The sequence below is a fragment of the Cotesia glomerata genome, linkage group LG2 (assembly GCF_020080835.1).
Source record: "Cotesia glomerata isolate CgM1 linkage group LG2, MPM_Cglom_v2.3, whole genome shotgun sequence".
In the NCBI taxonomy this organism is placed as follows: domain Eukaryota; kingdom Metazoa; phylum Arthropoda; class Insecta; order Hymenoptera; family Braconidae; genus Cotesia; species Cotesia glomerata.
The window spans coordinates 12718639-12735988 of record NC_058159.1 but is presented as its reverse complement, the minus strand read 5'-3'; the positions used below and the strand labels follow the sequence as shown (position 1 = coordinate 12735988).

The 17350-nt window shown below is 29.4% G+C and overlaps 2 protein-coding genes and 1 long non-coding RNA gene across 4 annotated transcripts in view; all 3 read right to left on the bottom strand.

Annotated features, from left to right (window-relative positions):
• LOC123259932 (guanine nucleotide-binding protein-like 1) overlaps positions 1 to 12941 on the bottom strand; it is a 189907-nt gene extending 176966 nt beyond the window's left edge. Inside the window, exons 1-4 of one of the 2 annotated variants that reach the window (XM_044720757.1) lie at positions 12621 to 12941; positions 12258 to 12538; positions 11452 to 12094; positions 10962 to 11384 (exon numbers count right to left, since the gene is read on the bottom strand). In XM_044720757.1, the coding sequence (XP_044576692.1) occupies positions 10962 to 11384; positions 11452 to 12094; positions 12258 to 12538; positions 12621 to 12711 (1438 nt within the window). In that variant the 5' untranslated portion in view covers positions 12712 to 12941. Of the gene's footprint in view, positions 1 to 10961; positions 11385 to 11451; positions 12095 to 12257; positions 12539 to 12609 lie in introns of both variants that reach the window. The other variant, XM_044720758.1, reaches the window with a different exon arrangement.
• LOC123259934 lies at positions 164 to 1796 on the bottom strand. The gene is made up of 2 exons (XM_044720760.1): positions 1586 to 1796; positions 164 to 1497 (listed from the first exon to the last, which is right to left on the bottom strand). Exons 1-2 carry the CDS (start codon positions 1793 to 1795, stop codon positions 175 to 177), a joined length of 1533 nt encoding a protein of 510 aa, XP_044576695.1. The 5' UTR covers position 1796; the 3' UTR covers positions 164 to 174.
• A 3912-nt stretch (positions 12942 to 16853) lies between the features above and the next one.
• LOC123259131 lies at positions 16854 to 17111 on the bottom strand. The gene is made up of 2 exons (XR_006508180.1): positions 17024 to 17111; positions 16854 to 16898 (listed from the first exon to the last, which is right to left on the bottom strand). It is a non-coding gene; the product is annotated as an uncharacterized LOC123259131 (long non-coding RNA).
• Positions 17112 to 17350: the final 239 nt, after the last annotated feature.

Here is a 17350-nt window from a genome sequence, read left to right as displayed (position 1 = left end):
CTAACATTGCAATTGAATAAAATATTTAAATAAATATTCTTAAACGTACAATAAACATTAATGAATAATTTTAAACTTTAAGTAACACGTAATAAAGCTTTGCTTTTTATATAATATTAATATTTATATATATTGAATAATATTAAGTATAACATCTTATTAATTAAAATATAATCATTCCGATGGATTAATAATGTTTTTTCCGGTAAAAACCCGCACTGGAGAGATCTCATTACCATTATTGTTATCAACGGAAATTTCATTTTCAGCACAACTGTCAGTATTAGATGTATCAATGTTTTCATCATTTTCTGTGTTTGATTCTTTAGTCATTTCCATATAAAGAGCTGGTAAATAATGTTGAAAATAAAAAGTTTCACTTTTTGAAATTACTTTCTTCAAGAAATCCTCATCACGAAGCACTTGTATTAAACAGCAACCATCTGGTATTGGTGAATATATAAAAAGATCACAAACATTCATCCCACTCACATACAATTGTATTTGAACTTGAGTATAGTAACAATCAGTCTTTTTTAGTTCCCAGGTGCCATTAATAAGTTCTAAATATTTGACATTGCACGAATTATCAGATATATTTATCACAAGTTTATCCTTACATAAAATGGGACATTTAAACTCAACTAGTTTAGAGATACATCCATCCTCTACAACTACTCCATCAAGGCTCGCGCAAAGCCAAGGCTGAAATTTGCAAACTATGATACAAACACGTTTTACAGTACAGTTATTAACTCTTTCATATTCTTCTCTTGCAAGAGATTCATTATTTAATCCATACCTAGTAGAAACGCAATCAATTTTTTTTGGATGTAATATCTCTGACACTAGACTTTCAATAGTTTTAGTTGTTCTTACTTTAATACTGTGCACGTTTTTACTAGCAGACAATCTTAGTTGTCTAGCAGCGTACCATTCAGCACAAGTAGATTGTCCCAAAGTTTCACAGCATAATTTGATAATATCTTTTTCGGACATTTCAATTTTTTCTAGATAAAATTTTTTTAACTTAGGGTCTAAATTACAATTCGTTTTATATTGCGTATTTTCATCACAATAAATTAGAAAAGTAATTGCACATTGTTCACAGTCTTCTTTTTCTAAATTAATTTCAACTTGTTGTAATAATGAGTCCATGACTCTTTTGACCGTATGTATATTAGTATTTTCAGCTTTTGCTACCATCACTTGTTTTAAAGGAGATTCCTCTGACAGTTTAGAAATGTCTATTTCCGGAGCCTCATAACATTTTCCTCTTTTTCGGGAAAACATTTCTTCAAATTGTTTACCCTTTGCATATTTGTTTTTTGCAAACTGTCGGGCACTAGGTTTTCCCCAAACTTGTTCATGACTCGTTTTTGATGCACTCTCTTCATTATTAATGTAATAAATCAATGCTGCGACATGTTTGCATTTCTTGCTCTGATTGTAAACACAATCACACTTGACATCTGTCACAAATCGTGTCTCATTAATCTGAAATATTAAAACAATTAAAATAAAATTTATAACAATACAAACAATGATAATTGTTGTATGTAAGTAATATAAAAATTGTTATTACATTCAATGATGTTGTGTAAGGCGTTGAATTGACTGATGCTTGTCGAATGACGCGCGATTTAATTAAATAACTTTGGTTTAATTTTCGATGTTCTTCAACATCTCTCACGTGCTCAGCCAAAACTAAATTTTTACCCTTTATCAGAGTCTGTGGTTGAAAAATAATATTATGTGTGATAGATTGAAAACCCGTTCTTAACACTAATTCCATTTTTTATCTGCAAAATTAAATAAAAAAAATTAAAATTTAAGATACATTCGTAAAAATATAATTAGGTTAAATAGAGCTATTTGTTATTTTATATATTATTTTAGATTTTTTTTTAATATTAATAATGATTTTTTATTCTATATTAATTTACAATAAACATCTTGACAGATGTCTTAACCTAATTCACTTATTGAGACTTGTTTTAGTTGTTGTATTTATTTTACTTACTGTTTTTAGCTGACCCACGGAAAAATTTTTAATTTAATATTCACTCTGTGTAATATATCACATTTCACATTGAAAATAAATTTTTTTCAATTTGATTTTATTTTTTCAATAACTATTTGACATCCAATACATGTTTATTTTCTCAAAAGAGCCACCGTAAGTTGTATCGTTAGATGGCGCTGGAGTCACGCACCCAGCGAATAGTAACAATACCGTTTGGCTCCTGCAACTCTACATCGTTGAGTTCTGAGAGCTAAACGTTATTTACCTCTCATAACTCTACAGGATCGTTCTGAGACTATAACAAATTTTTGGCAGTCTGTTTAATAATTTTTTTTACGATTTAGCATTGATAATTTAATAAATAAATGCGGCAGAACGAATTTATATTGCCAACAATAATTGTATATGACAAATAAGAATAGTATTATAATAGAAATAAAGTAATAATAGAACTTATATTACAAATAAAAATTATTTGTAAAATAAAAATACGGTCGTCACAAAATTATCTTATTTTATTAATTATATCAATAAATATTGGACATAAAATCACTACCGTATATGCACAAGAAAAAATAAATAAACGAAAACAAATTTTATTTTGTGTTAAATGGGGTCTTTTTAATGTCTTCCGATAACTTATTATTTATCACAATATATTCAACTAATAAATTAAATTAACAGTCACTGCAAATGAACCTTGAAAAACTATAAATACAAAACTGTTCTAACGAAATTCAATTTGACAAAAAAAAACCTATTTCCGTAAATAAATAAACTGGAAACTTAATTGTTCTCATATATTTTTAATAATATGGATGAGTAACAAAATAATTCTGTTTGTCATTTTAGAAGGTTATGAAATATGTCAGCGTACTCCACTACTGCACAACGTAGAGCGCTCCCAACTATACCGTTTGGCTCTGAGAACAATCCCGTAGAGCTCTGAGAGCTCAACAACATTGAGTTATCAGAACTAAATAACATTTTGTTACTGTAACTCTACAAAGAACAGTAAACTGTGTATAGTTGTGGTAACTCTACAGTTACGTTACCAGAACGAAATTTTTTTTTCCGTGTAGATTAATTTTTTACATTATAACTCGCTTAATAAGTCAACAAATATTATTGTTATTTATTTCGTTTTTGGTCTATTGAGGTTATTTAACCAATCCTCAAGACAACCCTGATTAAGTAAACATATTGAAAATGATTTGACACATTCCATTCCCACAAGATATATTATTAAAAATAAGAAAATTGAATGATTAACAAGTATTTAATATAATAAAAAATCTAATCCTTTCTGATGCTTTTTATTTCTTTTTTCGCATAAGAGAGTATTACCGAAAAATTATGTTTTTTTTAAATACCTCAACATTTTCATGATAGTATTTTTATTTTTATTGTGCGTTTCTATTGTATTTTAAGTTATTATTTTTTTTTCGTATCTATTTATTTATTTATTACCATTGCTGCAAAAAAACATAATTGTTCAACAAATTACTTTAGTCACATAGTAATCCAGGATAAAACCTTCCATATCTAACCTTCCACAATTTTACATTGTAAAACTTATTACATTTTTACTAATCTTTACGACATATTAAATTATAAAAAAATATTTTATATTCCATATTTACGTGTTCATATTAATATTAACTTTTGTATGGAACTTTTCACTTTCTGTTAAAAAGAGTTATCATTACTGGCTGAGGTTTAAAGTCAAATTCAAATTTTCTACAGAATTCACAACTAACGCCCTCTGAGTATTAATTGACTTTTTGCGTAATTGATCAATTATCCGCTTGAAATCGGCAATTAGAGGACTCTATTGTCTTTCATTATAATTGGTCCTTAATTGAGATTGGTTTTTTAATGAATCGTTATCGTATCAACAATTATACCAGTTTATTGATGAATAATGTCTTATAAAACAAGTAAAAATTACATTAACTTGGTTGGGTTCAAGTCAAAAACTTTAAGTGATTTGAAATTACCCACGAATCGTGATGTTTTATGTTTATTTTTCTATAAACATCGAACAGATAAACTATTCATTCGCGAAAGTGCTAGATTTGTTCTGTGTGAGGTTATCAAAGTGTGGAATAAGTTCACATTACCAGGAAATAATTCACATCGTTCAATTGGAAAAATTGAAAAATTACATAAAAACTGGCAAAAAACTCAAGTACATAAAGCTCGCAAAAAATCTCCCGCACAACAATTGGCCGAAAAAACTTTTATCAATTCTCTCGACAAACTGTTCGATATTGCACCGCAGAATGTTTTGACAACATTAAGCTCACCACAAAGGAAAGTTTTGATTGCTAGTCGGGAAATTTGCAAACGTAGTCAGTTGATAAAGATTTCAGCCAATATTGAAGATGTACAAAATACATCGACCTTTTGTGTGGAAGACAATTCAAATTTTATTTTGATGGAAAGTGCTGGGACAAATGTAAATACTAATGAGGTTGATGAAGCAGGTAAAATCGAATGGTTACTCGTTGCTTTTATTTTTAATAATCCATTTTAAAGAATTCTTTAAAGGATATATTAGGGTGGTTCTTATTTAGGGTTTGTACGAATTTTTTTCACGATAGTCTTAAATCGGTTCTAAATCTATTAAAAAAAATTCATGCCAAGTTATAGCTCTTAATTTTAATTTTAACCCGACCCCCGCGATAACCAAAGTTTTAAATAGAAATAACACGGGAAAAAATCTGTTAATTTTTAAAAATTTTTTTTCATCATGAAATAATAAACAGATCATGTCGACCAATGACAATTCTTATAGCAAATTTAACGTTCTACAAAAAAGGTATCTTATGATTTTTTGCTAACTCTAACGGTTTCTGAGTTATTTAAGGTCAGTTGAAGCTTAAGCCAATTTTACGAATTTTATATTTCTACCGTCGTTTAATGATTTAAAAATGAAAAAAGGATAATAATTCTTAATCTCAATAGTTTTTTTTTCTTTTTTCTTAGAAAACTTCCAAAGTAACCGTGACCCTAAAATGATAGTTACATTAATTAGAAAATTATTTTTTCGTTGACCGATTAATTTTAATAATTAAGTTACATTAATTTTTCTCTAATTTTTGAACTGTCGTGAGTTTCAACTATTTTTTACAATTTTAAAATACACAAGATATTTTTTAGAAATTGTCAAAAAATCCTAATTTTAATTGGTAAAAATATTAATAAATTCTAGTCCTAAATTTACATTTCTGGATAAGATCATTTTAGAAACTGATTATGCCGCCCTCTATCAGATTTTACTTTAACCTTTTTGTATTGAAATTAATTCTAAAATACCCGTAACCTATAATTTTTATCTTAACTGTATCGAAATCGTACGCAAATGTTTACTGTTATGTTTTCTCGTTGTTTAATTTAATCTTTAAATTTATGAATTAGAGTGATCAGAAAAATATGGAGTTGTCACGTTTACATCAAAACATTTTTTTAGTTGGTGATGTTGACGTCCAAATAGTGGGTAATAAATTACCATCAAAATTGCAAGCTCTAAAAGTTTTCTTTTTTCATACGCATATTTTAAACATTTCTGTATCAGAAAGTATTGCTGCAGTAATTGATGAAATTATTGTGTTTTGCAAAAAAGCTAAAATTCCCGTTCAAGACGTGCAAAGATATCAAAATAAATTGAAAAAATTGTACGATGAATGGCGCACACTTGTCAAACACAAAAATCGGTGTGAAGTGGCTGTAAAAAAAAATGAATTTGCTTGTTCATTAAAAACATTATTTGACATTGCACCTTTAAATGTATTTGAATTTGTCGATGAAAATTCCTAAGAATTCCTAAGAATTCTTAATTAATCAGAGGTCAGATAAACGAATTGGTTTTATAGCAAATATCAAAACAAAATATGATGATGATGATAATGTTGTTAATAAATTGAACAAAAAAATGCATTTTGAAGAACAAAAAAAAAAGTGAAGACGAAATAGCATTATTGGGTAAATTATAAGAATTAAATAATCAATTATGTTCTTTATTATTCATTACCATAGATATTCTTTTCGTCTTATTTTTGTTCTTATTTGTTTTAGATAAAAATGTTGAGCTTTTATCTAGCCAAGGAAGTGCTCTGTCTGCATCCAGTGGAGAAATATACTTTCCAACTACTGCCGGATCATCAGAATCAAAAAAAAAAAAAGGGAGAATATAATATTCTCAGCGATAGAGTTGTAGCTACTTTAGATCGATGTAAAGTAAGTGACAGAGATGCTGTATTTATAATAACAGTTATCTGTCAGTCCCTTATTGATATGAACTTACTAGATATGGACATTAACTCTTTGATTGTCAATCGATCATCTATTCGAAGACATCGACAAACTCTGCGAGTCAAAATCGTTAGAAACAAAAAAAACACTTCCAAGATTTGAAGTTATCATCTATTGTTGTACAAGGGACGGAAAATTATTACCTAATTTGCTAAATACTGAAACTGTTCATCGATTACCAGTAATAATTACCTCCGAGGACAAAGAAATTATGTTAGGTGTACCAACGAGTGAAGATGGAACTGGAATGGCACAAACTACTATTGTTTACGAAACATTGCTTGATTGGGGATTCGACACATCCGTTAAAGCAATATCTTGTGATACTACTCCTTCGAATTTAGGTATTCGGAATGGTGCTGCTGCATTATTGGAGAACTTATTAGAGAGAGACTTATTATATCTTCCGTGTAGGCATCACATTTTTGAAATCGTCCTAAGATATGTATTCGAAGCTGTTTTTCCAAATACTGTAGGATCTAATGTTCCACTTTTTATCCGATTTCAAAAGCAATGGGAAGATTTAAATAAACTGGATTACAAAACAGGATTAGATGATCCGAGAAATGATAATGCATTAACAATAGAAAAAATTAGGACTGTAAAAACTTTTGCTACTGAAGTTCTGACAACAAAGCTGCCTCGTGATGATTACAAAGAGTTTTTGGAGCTTACTTTAGTCTTTATTGGTGTCATCCCAGAAAAATTCAGTTTTCGTAAGCCAGGAGCTTGCCATCATGCACGATGGATGGCAAAAGCTATTTACGTATTGAAAATGTACCTGTTTCGTGAACAGTTATCGTTGAAAAAAGTTGAAGACAATAAGCTTCGTCAAATATGTGTTTTTGTGACAACAATTTATGTTAAAGCTTGGTTTCTATCATCTAGTAGTGTAAAAGCTCCGTACCATGACCTACAATTTGTATACGAGCTAAACAACTTTAAGGCTATCAGCAGTAATCTTGCTACAGTATCGATAAATAGATTTATGAAGCATCTATGGTATTTGTCCCCAGAGTTAGCGACCATGGCGATTTTTGATAAAGATGTTTCATTAGAAACAAAAGTAAAAAGTGTAGCTAAGCTGCATACGGAAGAAAAAAAAGACTTCAATCGATGCTCTACCGGAAGAAGACCTAGATTATACAAGTGAAAAATGTAGCGTAAAACGCTTTCAAAGCAAGAATATAAATGATTTATAATATAACGACATCGACTTTGTTTTAACTGCAGAATCGATAAAATTTTTTGAAAGATTTGAGTTAGAAACAGAATTTTTACGAATTCATCCCTCTGGATGGGCTGACAATGAAAGCTATAAAACTGCATTACGATTCGTTGAAAAATTGTCAGTTGTGAATGATTGTGCTGAGAGAGGAGTTAAACTAGTGCAAGATTTTTGTAGTCATTACACAAAGGATGAAAAACAAATGCAATATGTATTACAGTTGGTTAAAGACCATCGTCAAATGTTTCCTAATGCGCTAAAAAAAACTTTAATAACTTCATAACAGTATCGATGTTGAAAAAAATGATAATAAAAGTATTTTTTTTAATTTATAAAAATTTTGATAATCGATTTTTTTAATAAAATAATACTTTTCTTTCAGAGCATGCGTGAAGGTAAAAAAAATCGTCTAAATTATGAATTACTATCTTTTTTTCATTTTTAAATCATTGAACGACGGTAGAAATAGAAAAATGGTAAAATTGACTTAAGCTTCAACCATGACCTTAAATAACTCAGAACCGTTAGAGTTAGCAAAAAATCATAAGAGACCTTTTTTGTAGAGCGTTAAATTTGCTATGAGAATTTTCTTTGGTCGACATGATCTGTTCATTATTTCGTGATGAAAAAAATTTTCAAAAAATCAACAGAACTGTTCCCGTGTTATTTCCATTTAAAACTTTGGCTATCGAGGGGGGGGGGGGTCGGGTTAAAATTAAAATTAAGAGCTATAACTTGGCATGAATTTTTAACTTCCCGCTAAGAAAATCTAAGATTTTCGAAAAATCGGGAAGTTATTGTTTTCACCCCGTTTTGCAAAAATCGAGGTTTCAACAGATCTCGACGTTTTGAAGCCCTAAGAAGCTTCCCTGACTATTTTTACGATGATGTCCGTACGTCTGTATGTATGTGTGTGTGTATGTAAACCTCTTATAACTTCTGAACAGCTTGACCGATTTGATCGCAGTTGGTGTCATTCGAAAGGTCTTCGCCAAACTTAGATTTCCTGTAAGTTGGAACCGATTCGGACCAGTAGATTTCGAGAAATTGCAAAAAAAAATGAAAAAAAAAGATGTTTTTTTTTCATTTTTTTTAAATATCTCCGAATTGGCTGAACCGATCGACCTCAAAAACTAATCAGCTCTTAACCTTGAAAACCCGCATCGATCACCACCAAAAGCGTCAGAATCGGTTGATGCGTTCGTGAGATATCGTTGTTGAAAAAAATCGAAAAAAGTGTTTTTTTGTGATAACTCCGAAATTTTTAATCGGATCAATTTTTTGTTCAGAATTATTTATAGAGCTCAAAAAACGACATCGACTGCCGCTAACCACGTGCAAATCAGTTGATTAATTCAAAAGTTATAGCAGTTTGAAAATTTTAAAAACCGTGTTTTATCGAACTTCGATAAGATTTTTGAGCTCGAAGAGCTCAAAAGCATAGGAAAGCTATCTCTTTGAGCTCGGAGGGCTCAAAATAACACATAAACTGTATTTTTGAGCTCGAAGAGCTCAAAATGGTCATAAGTGCAATTTTAAGCGCCTAGGTATGGAATTAACGGGAAGTTGCAGGGATGGCCTTCAGGGTCAACCGTTTTCCTAATTTTTTTTCTATTGATCATGAGATTTCGTAAGAGAATGCCAAAATAAAAACCCTGTCAAAAATTAAGACCTTAATATTAATATTTAGAGGTCGCGAATCGAAATTTTCCATTTAAATGACATGGAAAAGAATATTTTTAAACTTTTTTTATTAGATAAAAAGTCATCATCTATTTTTGAAAAAAAAATCATTGAAAAAAAAAAAAAAATTCGTCGGTTTTTTGATACACTTTACTGCTGCACTCACTAAAAATTCGCTTTTAATACTCTTATCATAAGAAAATTTTTCACCACTTTTTTGTGTGAGCGCAATAACAAATAAAACATTCAACTTCGTTTATTGTTATAAGAATAATATCACACGCCATCAAGTCAAATTATAATAGAATTCACTTTTTTCAAGCGATACATTCGATTTTTAATAGAATTTTTTCATTATTTGAACATGGTAAAGATTGCATGCAAGAGAGATATTTTCCGAATTACTTATTTGTAGCAAAACCATTCTAGGATAACTTAGTTGTATTTCAATTTTTTCATAAGTCACTAATAAAAACAAAAAAGAGAACACGTTACAACTTCGAAAAATTTTGCTTCACTCTAATATTGTGTTACAGATACCGTAAGAGGCATAAAAAATTTTTTTTTCGGTAATCGACGCAAATATGATCTAGTATGAAACTTACGAAAAACAATTTTTTTGATACGCCCTTATAGTTCTTGAGACAGGAACTGAGAGCATACTGGGTTTTTTGTCTAAAAATAATTATTACCAGCTTTAAAAAATTTCAAATAATTTAGTTACACGAACATTTTTATAGGATATGAGAATATAATAAAATTGTCTTTGTTGTACAAAAAATTATTTTTAAGTAAAAAAAGAATCTGTCTACTAAATTTTAAGTTTGTGTTGGCTGAGTACACAACGATACTAATGCTGTTCAACTTTAATTATCGATAGGCAGCAATTAAAATCTACGTATTCATTAGTGTTTCAAAAAAATCGATTAATTTTTTTTTTTTTAAACATTGAATAATCTTCAGCGTATCCCTAGAAAAGGACCCTGTTAAAAGATGAACTCTTAATACTAATATTTAGAGGTGGCAATTCACAAATTTCGATTTCCCATTCGAATAGCATAGGAAAAAATTTTTTTTAAATTCGAATTTTTTGACTCGACAACCATTTGCTGTTTAAGGATGACCAAGACATATTTTTGTAGGAAAAAAAAGGTCTGAATGAAGATTTGCGTAAGTTGAGCCATTTCGGAGATATCGAGTCTTAAATGTGGAGTTTTTCAAAATTATGAATCTATTCACTTTTAAACGCAACAAAACGGTTCTTTGTTAAATATTAATATAATGAGCTCATCTTTTAAGAGGGTCCTTGTCTAGGGATACTCTGACGATTTTTCAATGTTCTTTGAAAAAAAAAAAAAAAATAAATAATCGATTTTTTTTTAAACACCCTAATATTTATGCATATTAATAGCGCCACAATAAACAAGTTAGGCATTTTTTCGAGTTTTACGTATAAACAATACATTTATTTTTAAAGTAGCATGTATACGTACACCTATAGGTATAGCTAATAGGTCTTATAGTTTTAGGAATTTCGACATTAACGTTTTTGAAAAAGGGTAAATCTATTATTTTACCCTTTAATTTAAGTATATTGGTTTATTATCTTAAATTCATCCTGAATAAAAATTAAATTATAAACTAATTTTCAAGTCTTTAAGTTTTCTTGTAAACTATAAGAATTATAGTATATTTATATTATATTACCTCTATCAAGTGTCCATCCCGGAGGATACACAAAAATACAAATTTTTCCTTCCAAAGCCATTCGCAGAAGAGAATTAGCTGCTCGATATGTATCAAATTTTCCAGTTCTAGCAGTCATAAAATGTCGTTTAGCTGCCCAACTATCACATATATCCATAGCTGACCAAGTATCATCATTTTGTTGATGTTGAATTTTAAGGATTTTAGGAAGATCTATTCGCTGAGCAAGATACTTGACGACAGTGTAAGGTTCTCGAACTTGAGAAATGGGAAAAGAACCCATCAAAATTTGAAGTTGTTTAGGCACAGTTGATGGGAATACAAGTCCCGGACAATCACAAAATCGCACATTCTCAGTGAGAAATATAGTTTGAAAGTGTTTGGTATGACCCGGGGTCCGTGATATACTTACAACTTTATTACCTATTGTAGAAAAAAACGTAAAAATAAATAGCATTTTTGTAGCTATAAATAAAAAATTAAAATTTACCGATAACAGCATTCATAAATGCGGATTTTCCAACGTTAGGGTGACCAATACATCCAATTGTCAGTGTCCGATTGGCATATTTATCATGTTTGACAAAACTCGTATCATTTTTTTCTATTATTATATTATCTTTTCGATTAGTATCACAATCATCATCTAAATTAATTTCTTTGTTTATTTTTTCTTGCCAAGAACTCAAATCAACATTATCAAGTACTATTTCTTGGCACTCTTTTAATAATGCTTGAGCTCCTGCTGAAACCATTCTAAATTTTCCTTTACGTTTGTGTTGATTCAAAGTAGTTTGTCTATTAAGAGTTTCTTGTAAATTTTCAACTGGATAAGATGTAAAATGAACTATTCGTAGTTGGGGATAATGTTCAGAGAAATATTCACGCCAAGCTAAGACCAACGCAGGCGGGGCTAAGTCTACTTTGTTAATTACTAAAATTACTTCTTTTTTTAAATCATTTGTTATGTAATTATAAAGATATGGTGGAAACATTAACACAGAATAGCGAACATCAACAAGTATTAATAATATATCAGACATTTCTAAAACCCTCCATAATTGCCGCCACGTTTCTAAGTTAAGCTCAAAATAACTAATTTTACCCAATGTTTTTATCTGCTCTATATATTGCTAAAAATAAAAAAAACGGACATAAATATCATGAATATAGCATAAAAATAAATCTTAATGAATAGGATTCTCAAGTTGGTGTTCTGAATGGTTTTTTTTATGTTTTACTTTGTGTTGAGCACCAACTTTTTGATATTAATTATAAATTTAAAAATATTTATACCATAAAATATTCATGCTCTCTCATATCTAATTGTTCTTTACTCATATTGTAATCCCATTCTGGCCGTTTAGGCATATCCAAATGAGGTGGAAAATAATCATCTGAGATTTCTTGGTCGCTTAATGGTAAAAATTCAATAGTCTTACAAGCCTTAATTTTGCGCTGTTTTAATTCTTCCGTGGATTCTTTAAAAAATTGGAGATTAAATCTATTTCTATCATTGCTATTTGTAGGCTGCTTATTAATCTTTAATACTGTCGAATGTTCTGGATCACTGTCATCTTGATGTATTAGAAAAGACAAAAATTATTAATATAAATAATTAAAATTTAAATAGCTAAAATCGAAGTACTTTTTACAAACCAGATACTTCATTACGACTTTTTTTTTTAAGTTTCATTTGTTGTTTTTTTGCTTTCCCACTAAATGGAACTTTCTTTCTTCCCTGTGGCATAATTATAAAACGATATCAAATTAAATAATATGTTGTCAATTAGATAAACGTTATTTCCAGAAGAGCATCAACTTTTCTTTTGAATAATGAGTATGTAAATACGACTGTTTTTAGGGGAGGCAACTTCACTGAAGATCAATGCAGATTGACTACTTCGCTTGGAATTTCTCAACTTAATACCATCTCCACGAAACCCGAGTAAACTTGCATCATTCGACTATTTAGAAAGTGGCTCTACCTTACGTCTACTTTCGATACATACACTTTCAATAGATAAAGGAAAGATTGAATATGACAATCTGATGGCCAAAAATGGCAAAAACTTTTTCGCAATTTTTATAGAACAGAAATTCAAAGTGAGATCATGAGTAAACTAAGCGGTGATTTAAAATATGAATTAAGTTCACTTGATTTCACTTTGTATTTAGCATATTTATTTTATATAGATAAAACCTCACTTTATGTAAACAAAAAAGTAATTTTAACGAGTTAATAACAAATCTATGGGATTTGCATCTAAAATAAGAAATAAATTAATTAACAAACGGCAAGTACGAATAAATCTTTCTTTCAATAAAATAAAATATAAACTGTAAAGTGTTGTAAGGGTTACTGTAAATTAGTTAAATAAATAAATTTCAATCAAAAATATTTATTGTGCTTGACTCGTGAAATTCGGATAACTATTTTGATGTATGCATAGTTTTTAGACCAAAAGAAATCGAACAATTGAGTTATTTACAATTTTTTAACTTCCCACTAAGAAAATCGAAGATTTTCAAAAATCGGGAAGTTATTATTTTCACCCCGTTTTGCAAAAATCGAGTTTTCATCAGATCTCGACGTTTTAAGGTCATAGGAAGCTTCCTTGACTACCCCCGCGATGTTGTCACCATGTCTGCCTGTATGTGTGTGCGTTAAAATATTTTGTATTACTCATGCAGGAAAAGTAGTATCTTGACGCTCGCTGTTGCAGTTGAAAAAGAGCCGTTTGCCCATTTTAAAATTACGCGTGAGTTTTTTCATAAAAAAAAACTGTTATTTGAGTGCGACAAGTTCACTTCACTCAGATCACATGTAATTGTTGGCCGAGGCGAAGCCGAGGTCAACAAACATGTGATCTGAGGCTTTCTTATTTACTTCCCACGGGATTTTACTTCCACACTCCACGGAGTGTATACTATTTTTTTGCTCGACGAAGGCAGGAAGCGGAACTTTCATTTAGCGCAGCGGGCCGAAAGTTGACGCTTTCTGCCCGTCGAGCAAAAAAATAAATAACAAAGAAAAAACACAATCTAACTGTCAATATTAAAAAAGTGAGGTTGACATTACAAAGTTCATATTTTTAACAAAAGTAAAAATAATTTATTAATATTGAGCTGTTTAATTATAATGAAAATTGATTTAGCAGAAATATGATAATTTTAATAATTTTTGCAAAAAATAAATTATGACATAAAAAAAAGTGTGTGTGTACTTATGTACGCACGTTAGAAGTTACTAGAAATTCGAATAGTGCGCTACGCGCGCGCCTAAATTTCAACCAATAATGAATCGTGGCCCGTTTTTTGCGAGTTTCGACCTTAGACTAACTTCAAGACTTTCATGTATTTCAATTTAGAGGATACTTCTTTGACGTAACAAGATAAAAATCTTTCTGAATATTTTATCTATCGCGTTATCCTACATTTGTAGAAAAAACAACACCAATAATAGAAAAAAAGGTATTTAATACATTGAAAGTTTTATTATAACGCATTGTCTAGTTAAATAAAGTTTATTTAAATATCATAAAAAAATTATTTCTACATAATCAAAAAAATCTGGAAATCGGTTGACCGTGCAGGCCAACCCTAGAACTTCCTGCTAAGTTTGCATTTCAAGCACCTTAAAATGTGTTTTTTGATTAATATTTGAGCTTTTCAAGCTCAAAGCGCAGTTTTTCACATTTTGATCACCTCGAGCTCCAAATGTATTTATTAAACAACTGTAACTTTTGAATGCGTCGTTCGATTTTGTTTTTTGAATAAGCATTCGGTGCAGTTTTTAAAGCATAAAAATAAAATGTACAAGTTTTTATTGATCGGTAGAAGAAACTGGAAAATATCTTAAAAAAATACCGAAAAAAAAAATTTTGTGAATTTCTAAACTATAACTTTTAAATGCGTAGTTCGATTTTCATTTTAAAAAAAGCATTGGACGCAGTTTTTAAGCAAAAAAATGTATACATGGTTTCATTATGATTTTTTCGTACGCTTTAAAGTTATTTTTAAAAAACATAAAAATTCAAACTTTTTTTTTAATTTCTTCGGAATGGCGTGATGAATTAACTCTTAAATCTAATCAAGTCTACGTTTTGATAGACCCTTTCGAATGACGTGTCGTAGAACTCAATCGGTTAATGCGTTTTTGAGAAACCGTACAACAAAAATTTATTGACACACACACACGGCTGGACACCTCGGTGGGAATAATCAGAATGGCTTTCTGGGACCTTAAAACGTGGACATCCGTTGAAAACTCGACTTTTAAAAATTGGACTGAAATCAATAACTTCCCATTAATAAAAATTTTCAATTTTCTTAGCGGGAAGTTAAAAATATATATTTATATGAAATTTCGTAAATACAGTAGCCAGTTCTTACGCAAACATACGTAGATGCACTTATTTTTATTTTGTTGGTAACGTTTTTTAAAAAAATAAAATGTTGAGTAGCTAACTTCAGGGTGTCAGTTTTTCGTGACGGTGTGCGCGCGCATCGTAAAAATTTACCCTCATCATTTTTGCCTAACGCGCCAAACGAAGTATAACTTCAAAAATTCTTTTTAAAATTGACATGTAGGAATTTTATAAAATAAAAAATACAATTTTTATGAATAATTTTTTGGAACAAATTTGTTTGTTAAAAAAAATTAAAAAATTGTAGTGACAGCTAAATCTAATGTCATTTAATTTTATGTGTTGGTGTTTCAGTGCGTAAATTTATTTTTTGTTAATTAATATTAATTACTTTGCATTTATTATCTGATATATATATGTTTCTTTTTTTTTTACTATTTATTTGTTTTTAGAGACTGGGAGAGCTCCGCCCCCCCCCCAACCCCTCGCCTTGATTTATTTTTTAATATTCTGAGACAAAGAGAAAAAAAATGACCATAAAGTTAGCCGACATTTAAAAATTTTTTGAATTTTTTTTATTGAAAAATTCATTACAAAAAAAATTTCTTTTTAAATTCATTTGTAAAAAATTTGAAAAACTGTAAGTGCAATTAAAAAAAAATTTTTTACGTCTAATTTAATAAATTAAACAAAGTCAAAAAATAAAAAATGTCGGTTAACTTTGTTGTTATAAAAAAAAAAAAAAAAAAAAAAAAAAAAAAAAAACACATTTAAGTTTTTTCAAAATCATCAAATTGAAAGAATTCAAAAAATTGAAAAAAAAAAAAAATTTTTTTTACATCAAATTTACTAACACGGAAGCGTCAGCGCCATACTCCTACTCAAATATTCCTCCTAATAATACTGTTATGTCGCAATAACTATAATGCTTTGGATTGCATCTGGCAGGTGACACTACTTGTCAGATAAACCAGAATTTGAATATGTTAATTAGTTACATTTATAACTTAAATTTATATTTATATTTTAAATAGATTCAGAATTCCTAGTTGATTTAATATTTGATTTAATTGCTGAGTTTGGTCGTTGTGTGCACACGTGTCTTCGAAAGAGAAACTTTAATGTTGAGAAAATAATACAAAGGAATATTGTATTAGGTTCTGAAAAACCATAAAATCTTTGAGTAAACACAGAACGTGTCCTTGCCACATGACAACTTCAAGTCCTTAAAAGAAAAGCCATAAAAGACACGTGTGGAATCTCAACGGTCTCTTGTTCTCTAAAAAACAAGGCACTACAACTGAATTTAATAACAAAATAAATAAATAATAATTTATTTATCCACTTTATTTTAAGTAACTAAATAACATAAATAAATGAGTATTTAGACGCTACAACATGTGTATGTATGTATGGATTTAATGTCACAATGGTTTTAGACAAATTAATTACATATTGGAATAATTGAATAGTAAATGGTATTAAATTGAATTTAGAAATGATTAGCAAATATTAAAGTAAATTCCGCATCTGATATAATTTATTGAGCAGATAATACCTTAAAAGCCTTTTAAAATTATAACACGTTAATTGATTCTAATGAATATATGTTAATTAAATAATAATAAATAATAGATAAGGATAATCATTGTTAACAACGATCTGATATTATATTATTATTACTGTCTGTACCTCGACCAGGTTTTCTGCGGTTTCCCTAGGTTGCTGTGCTGAATTTAAAGCCAGGTAAATACAGGTACATGGATACGTAAGCCGGCCGCAGCCGCAAATAATAAGTGTTATATATAAATAAGTTTATATAAGTACATGTAAGATAGTATATTACGCACTATGTATAAGGGTGGTTCTAGCAATAGTATAGGTGTATACGTGTAACCATAGTGGGGGAACGTGAAGCTGAGCAGTCAGAGTTGAGACTTTGTGACTTCACTTCTCCCTGAGAGCTGTAACTATTCACTCCATCTCTCCGATTTCTAAATAAACATCAACATTAAGTTC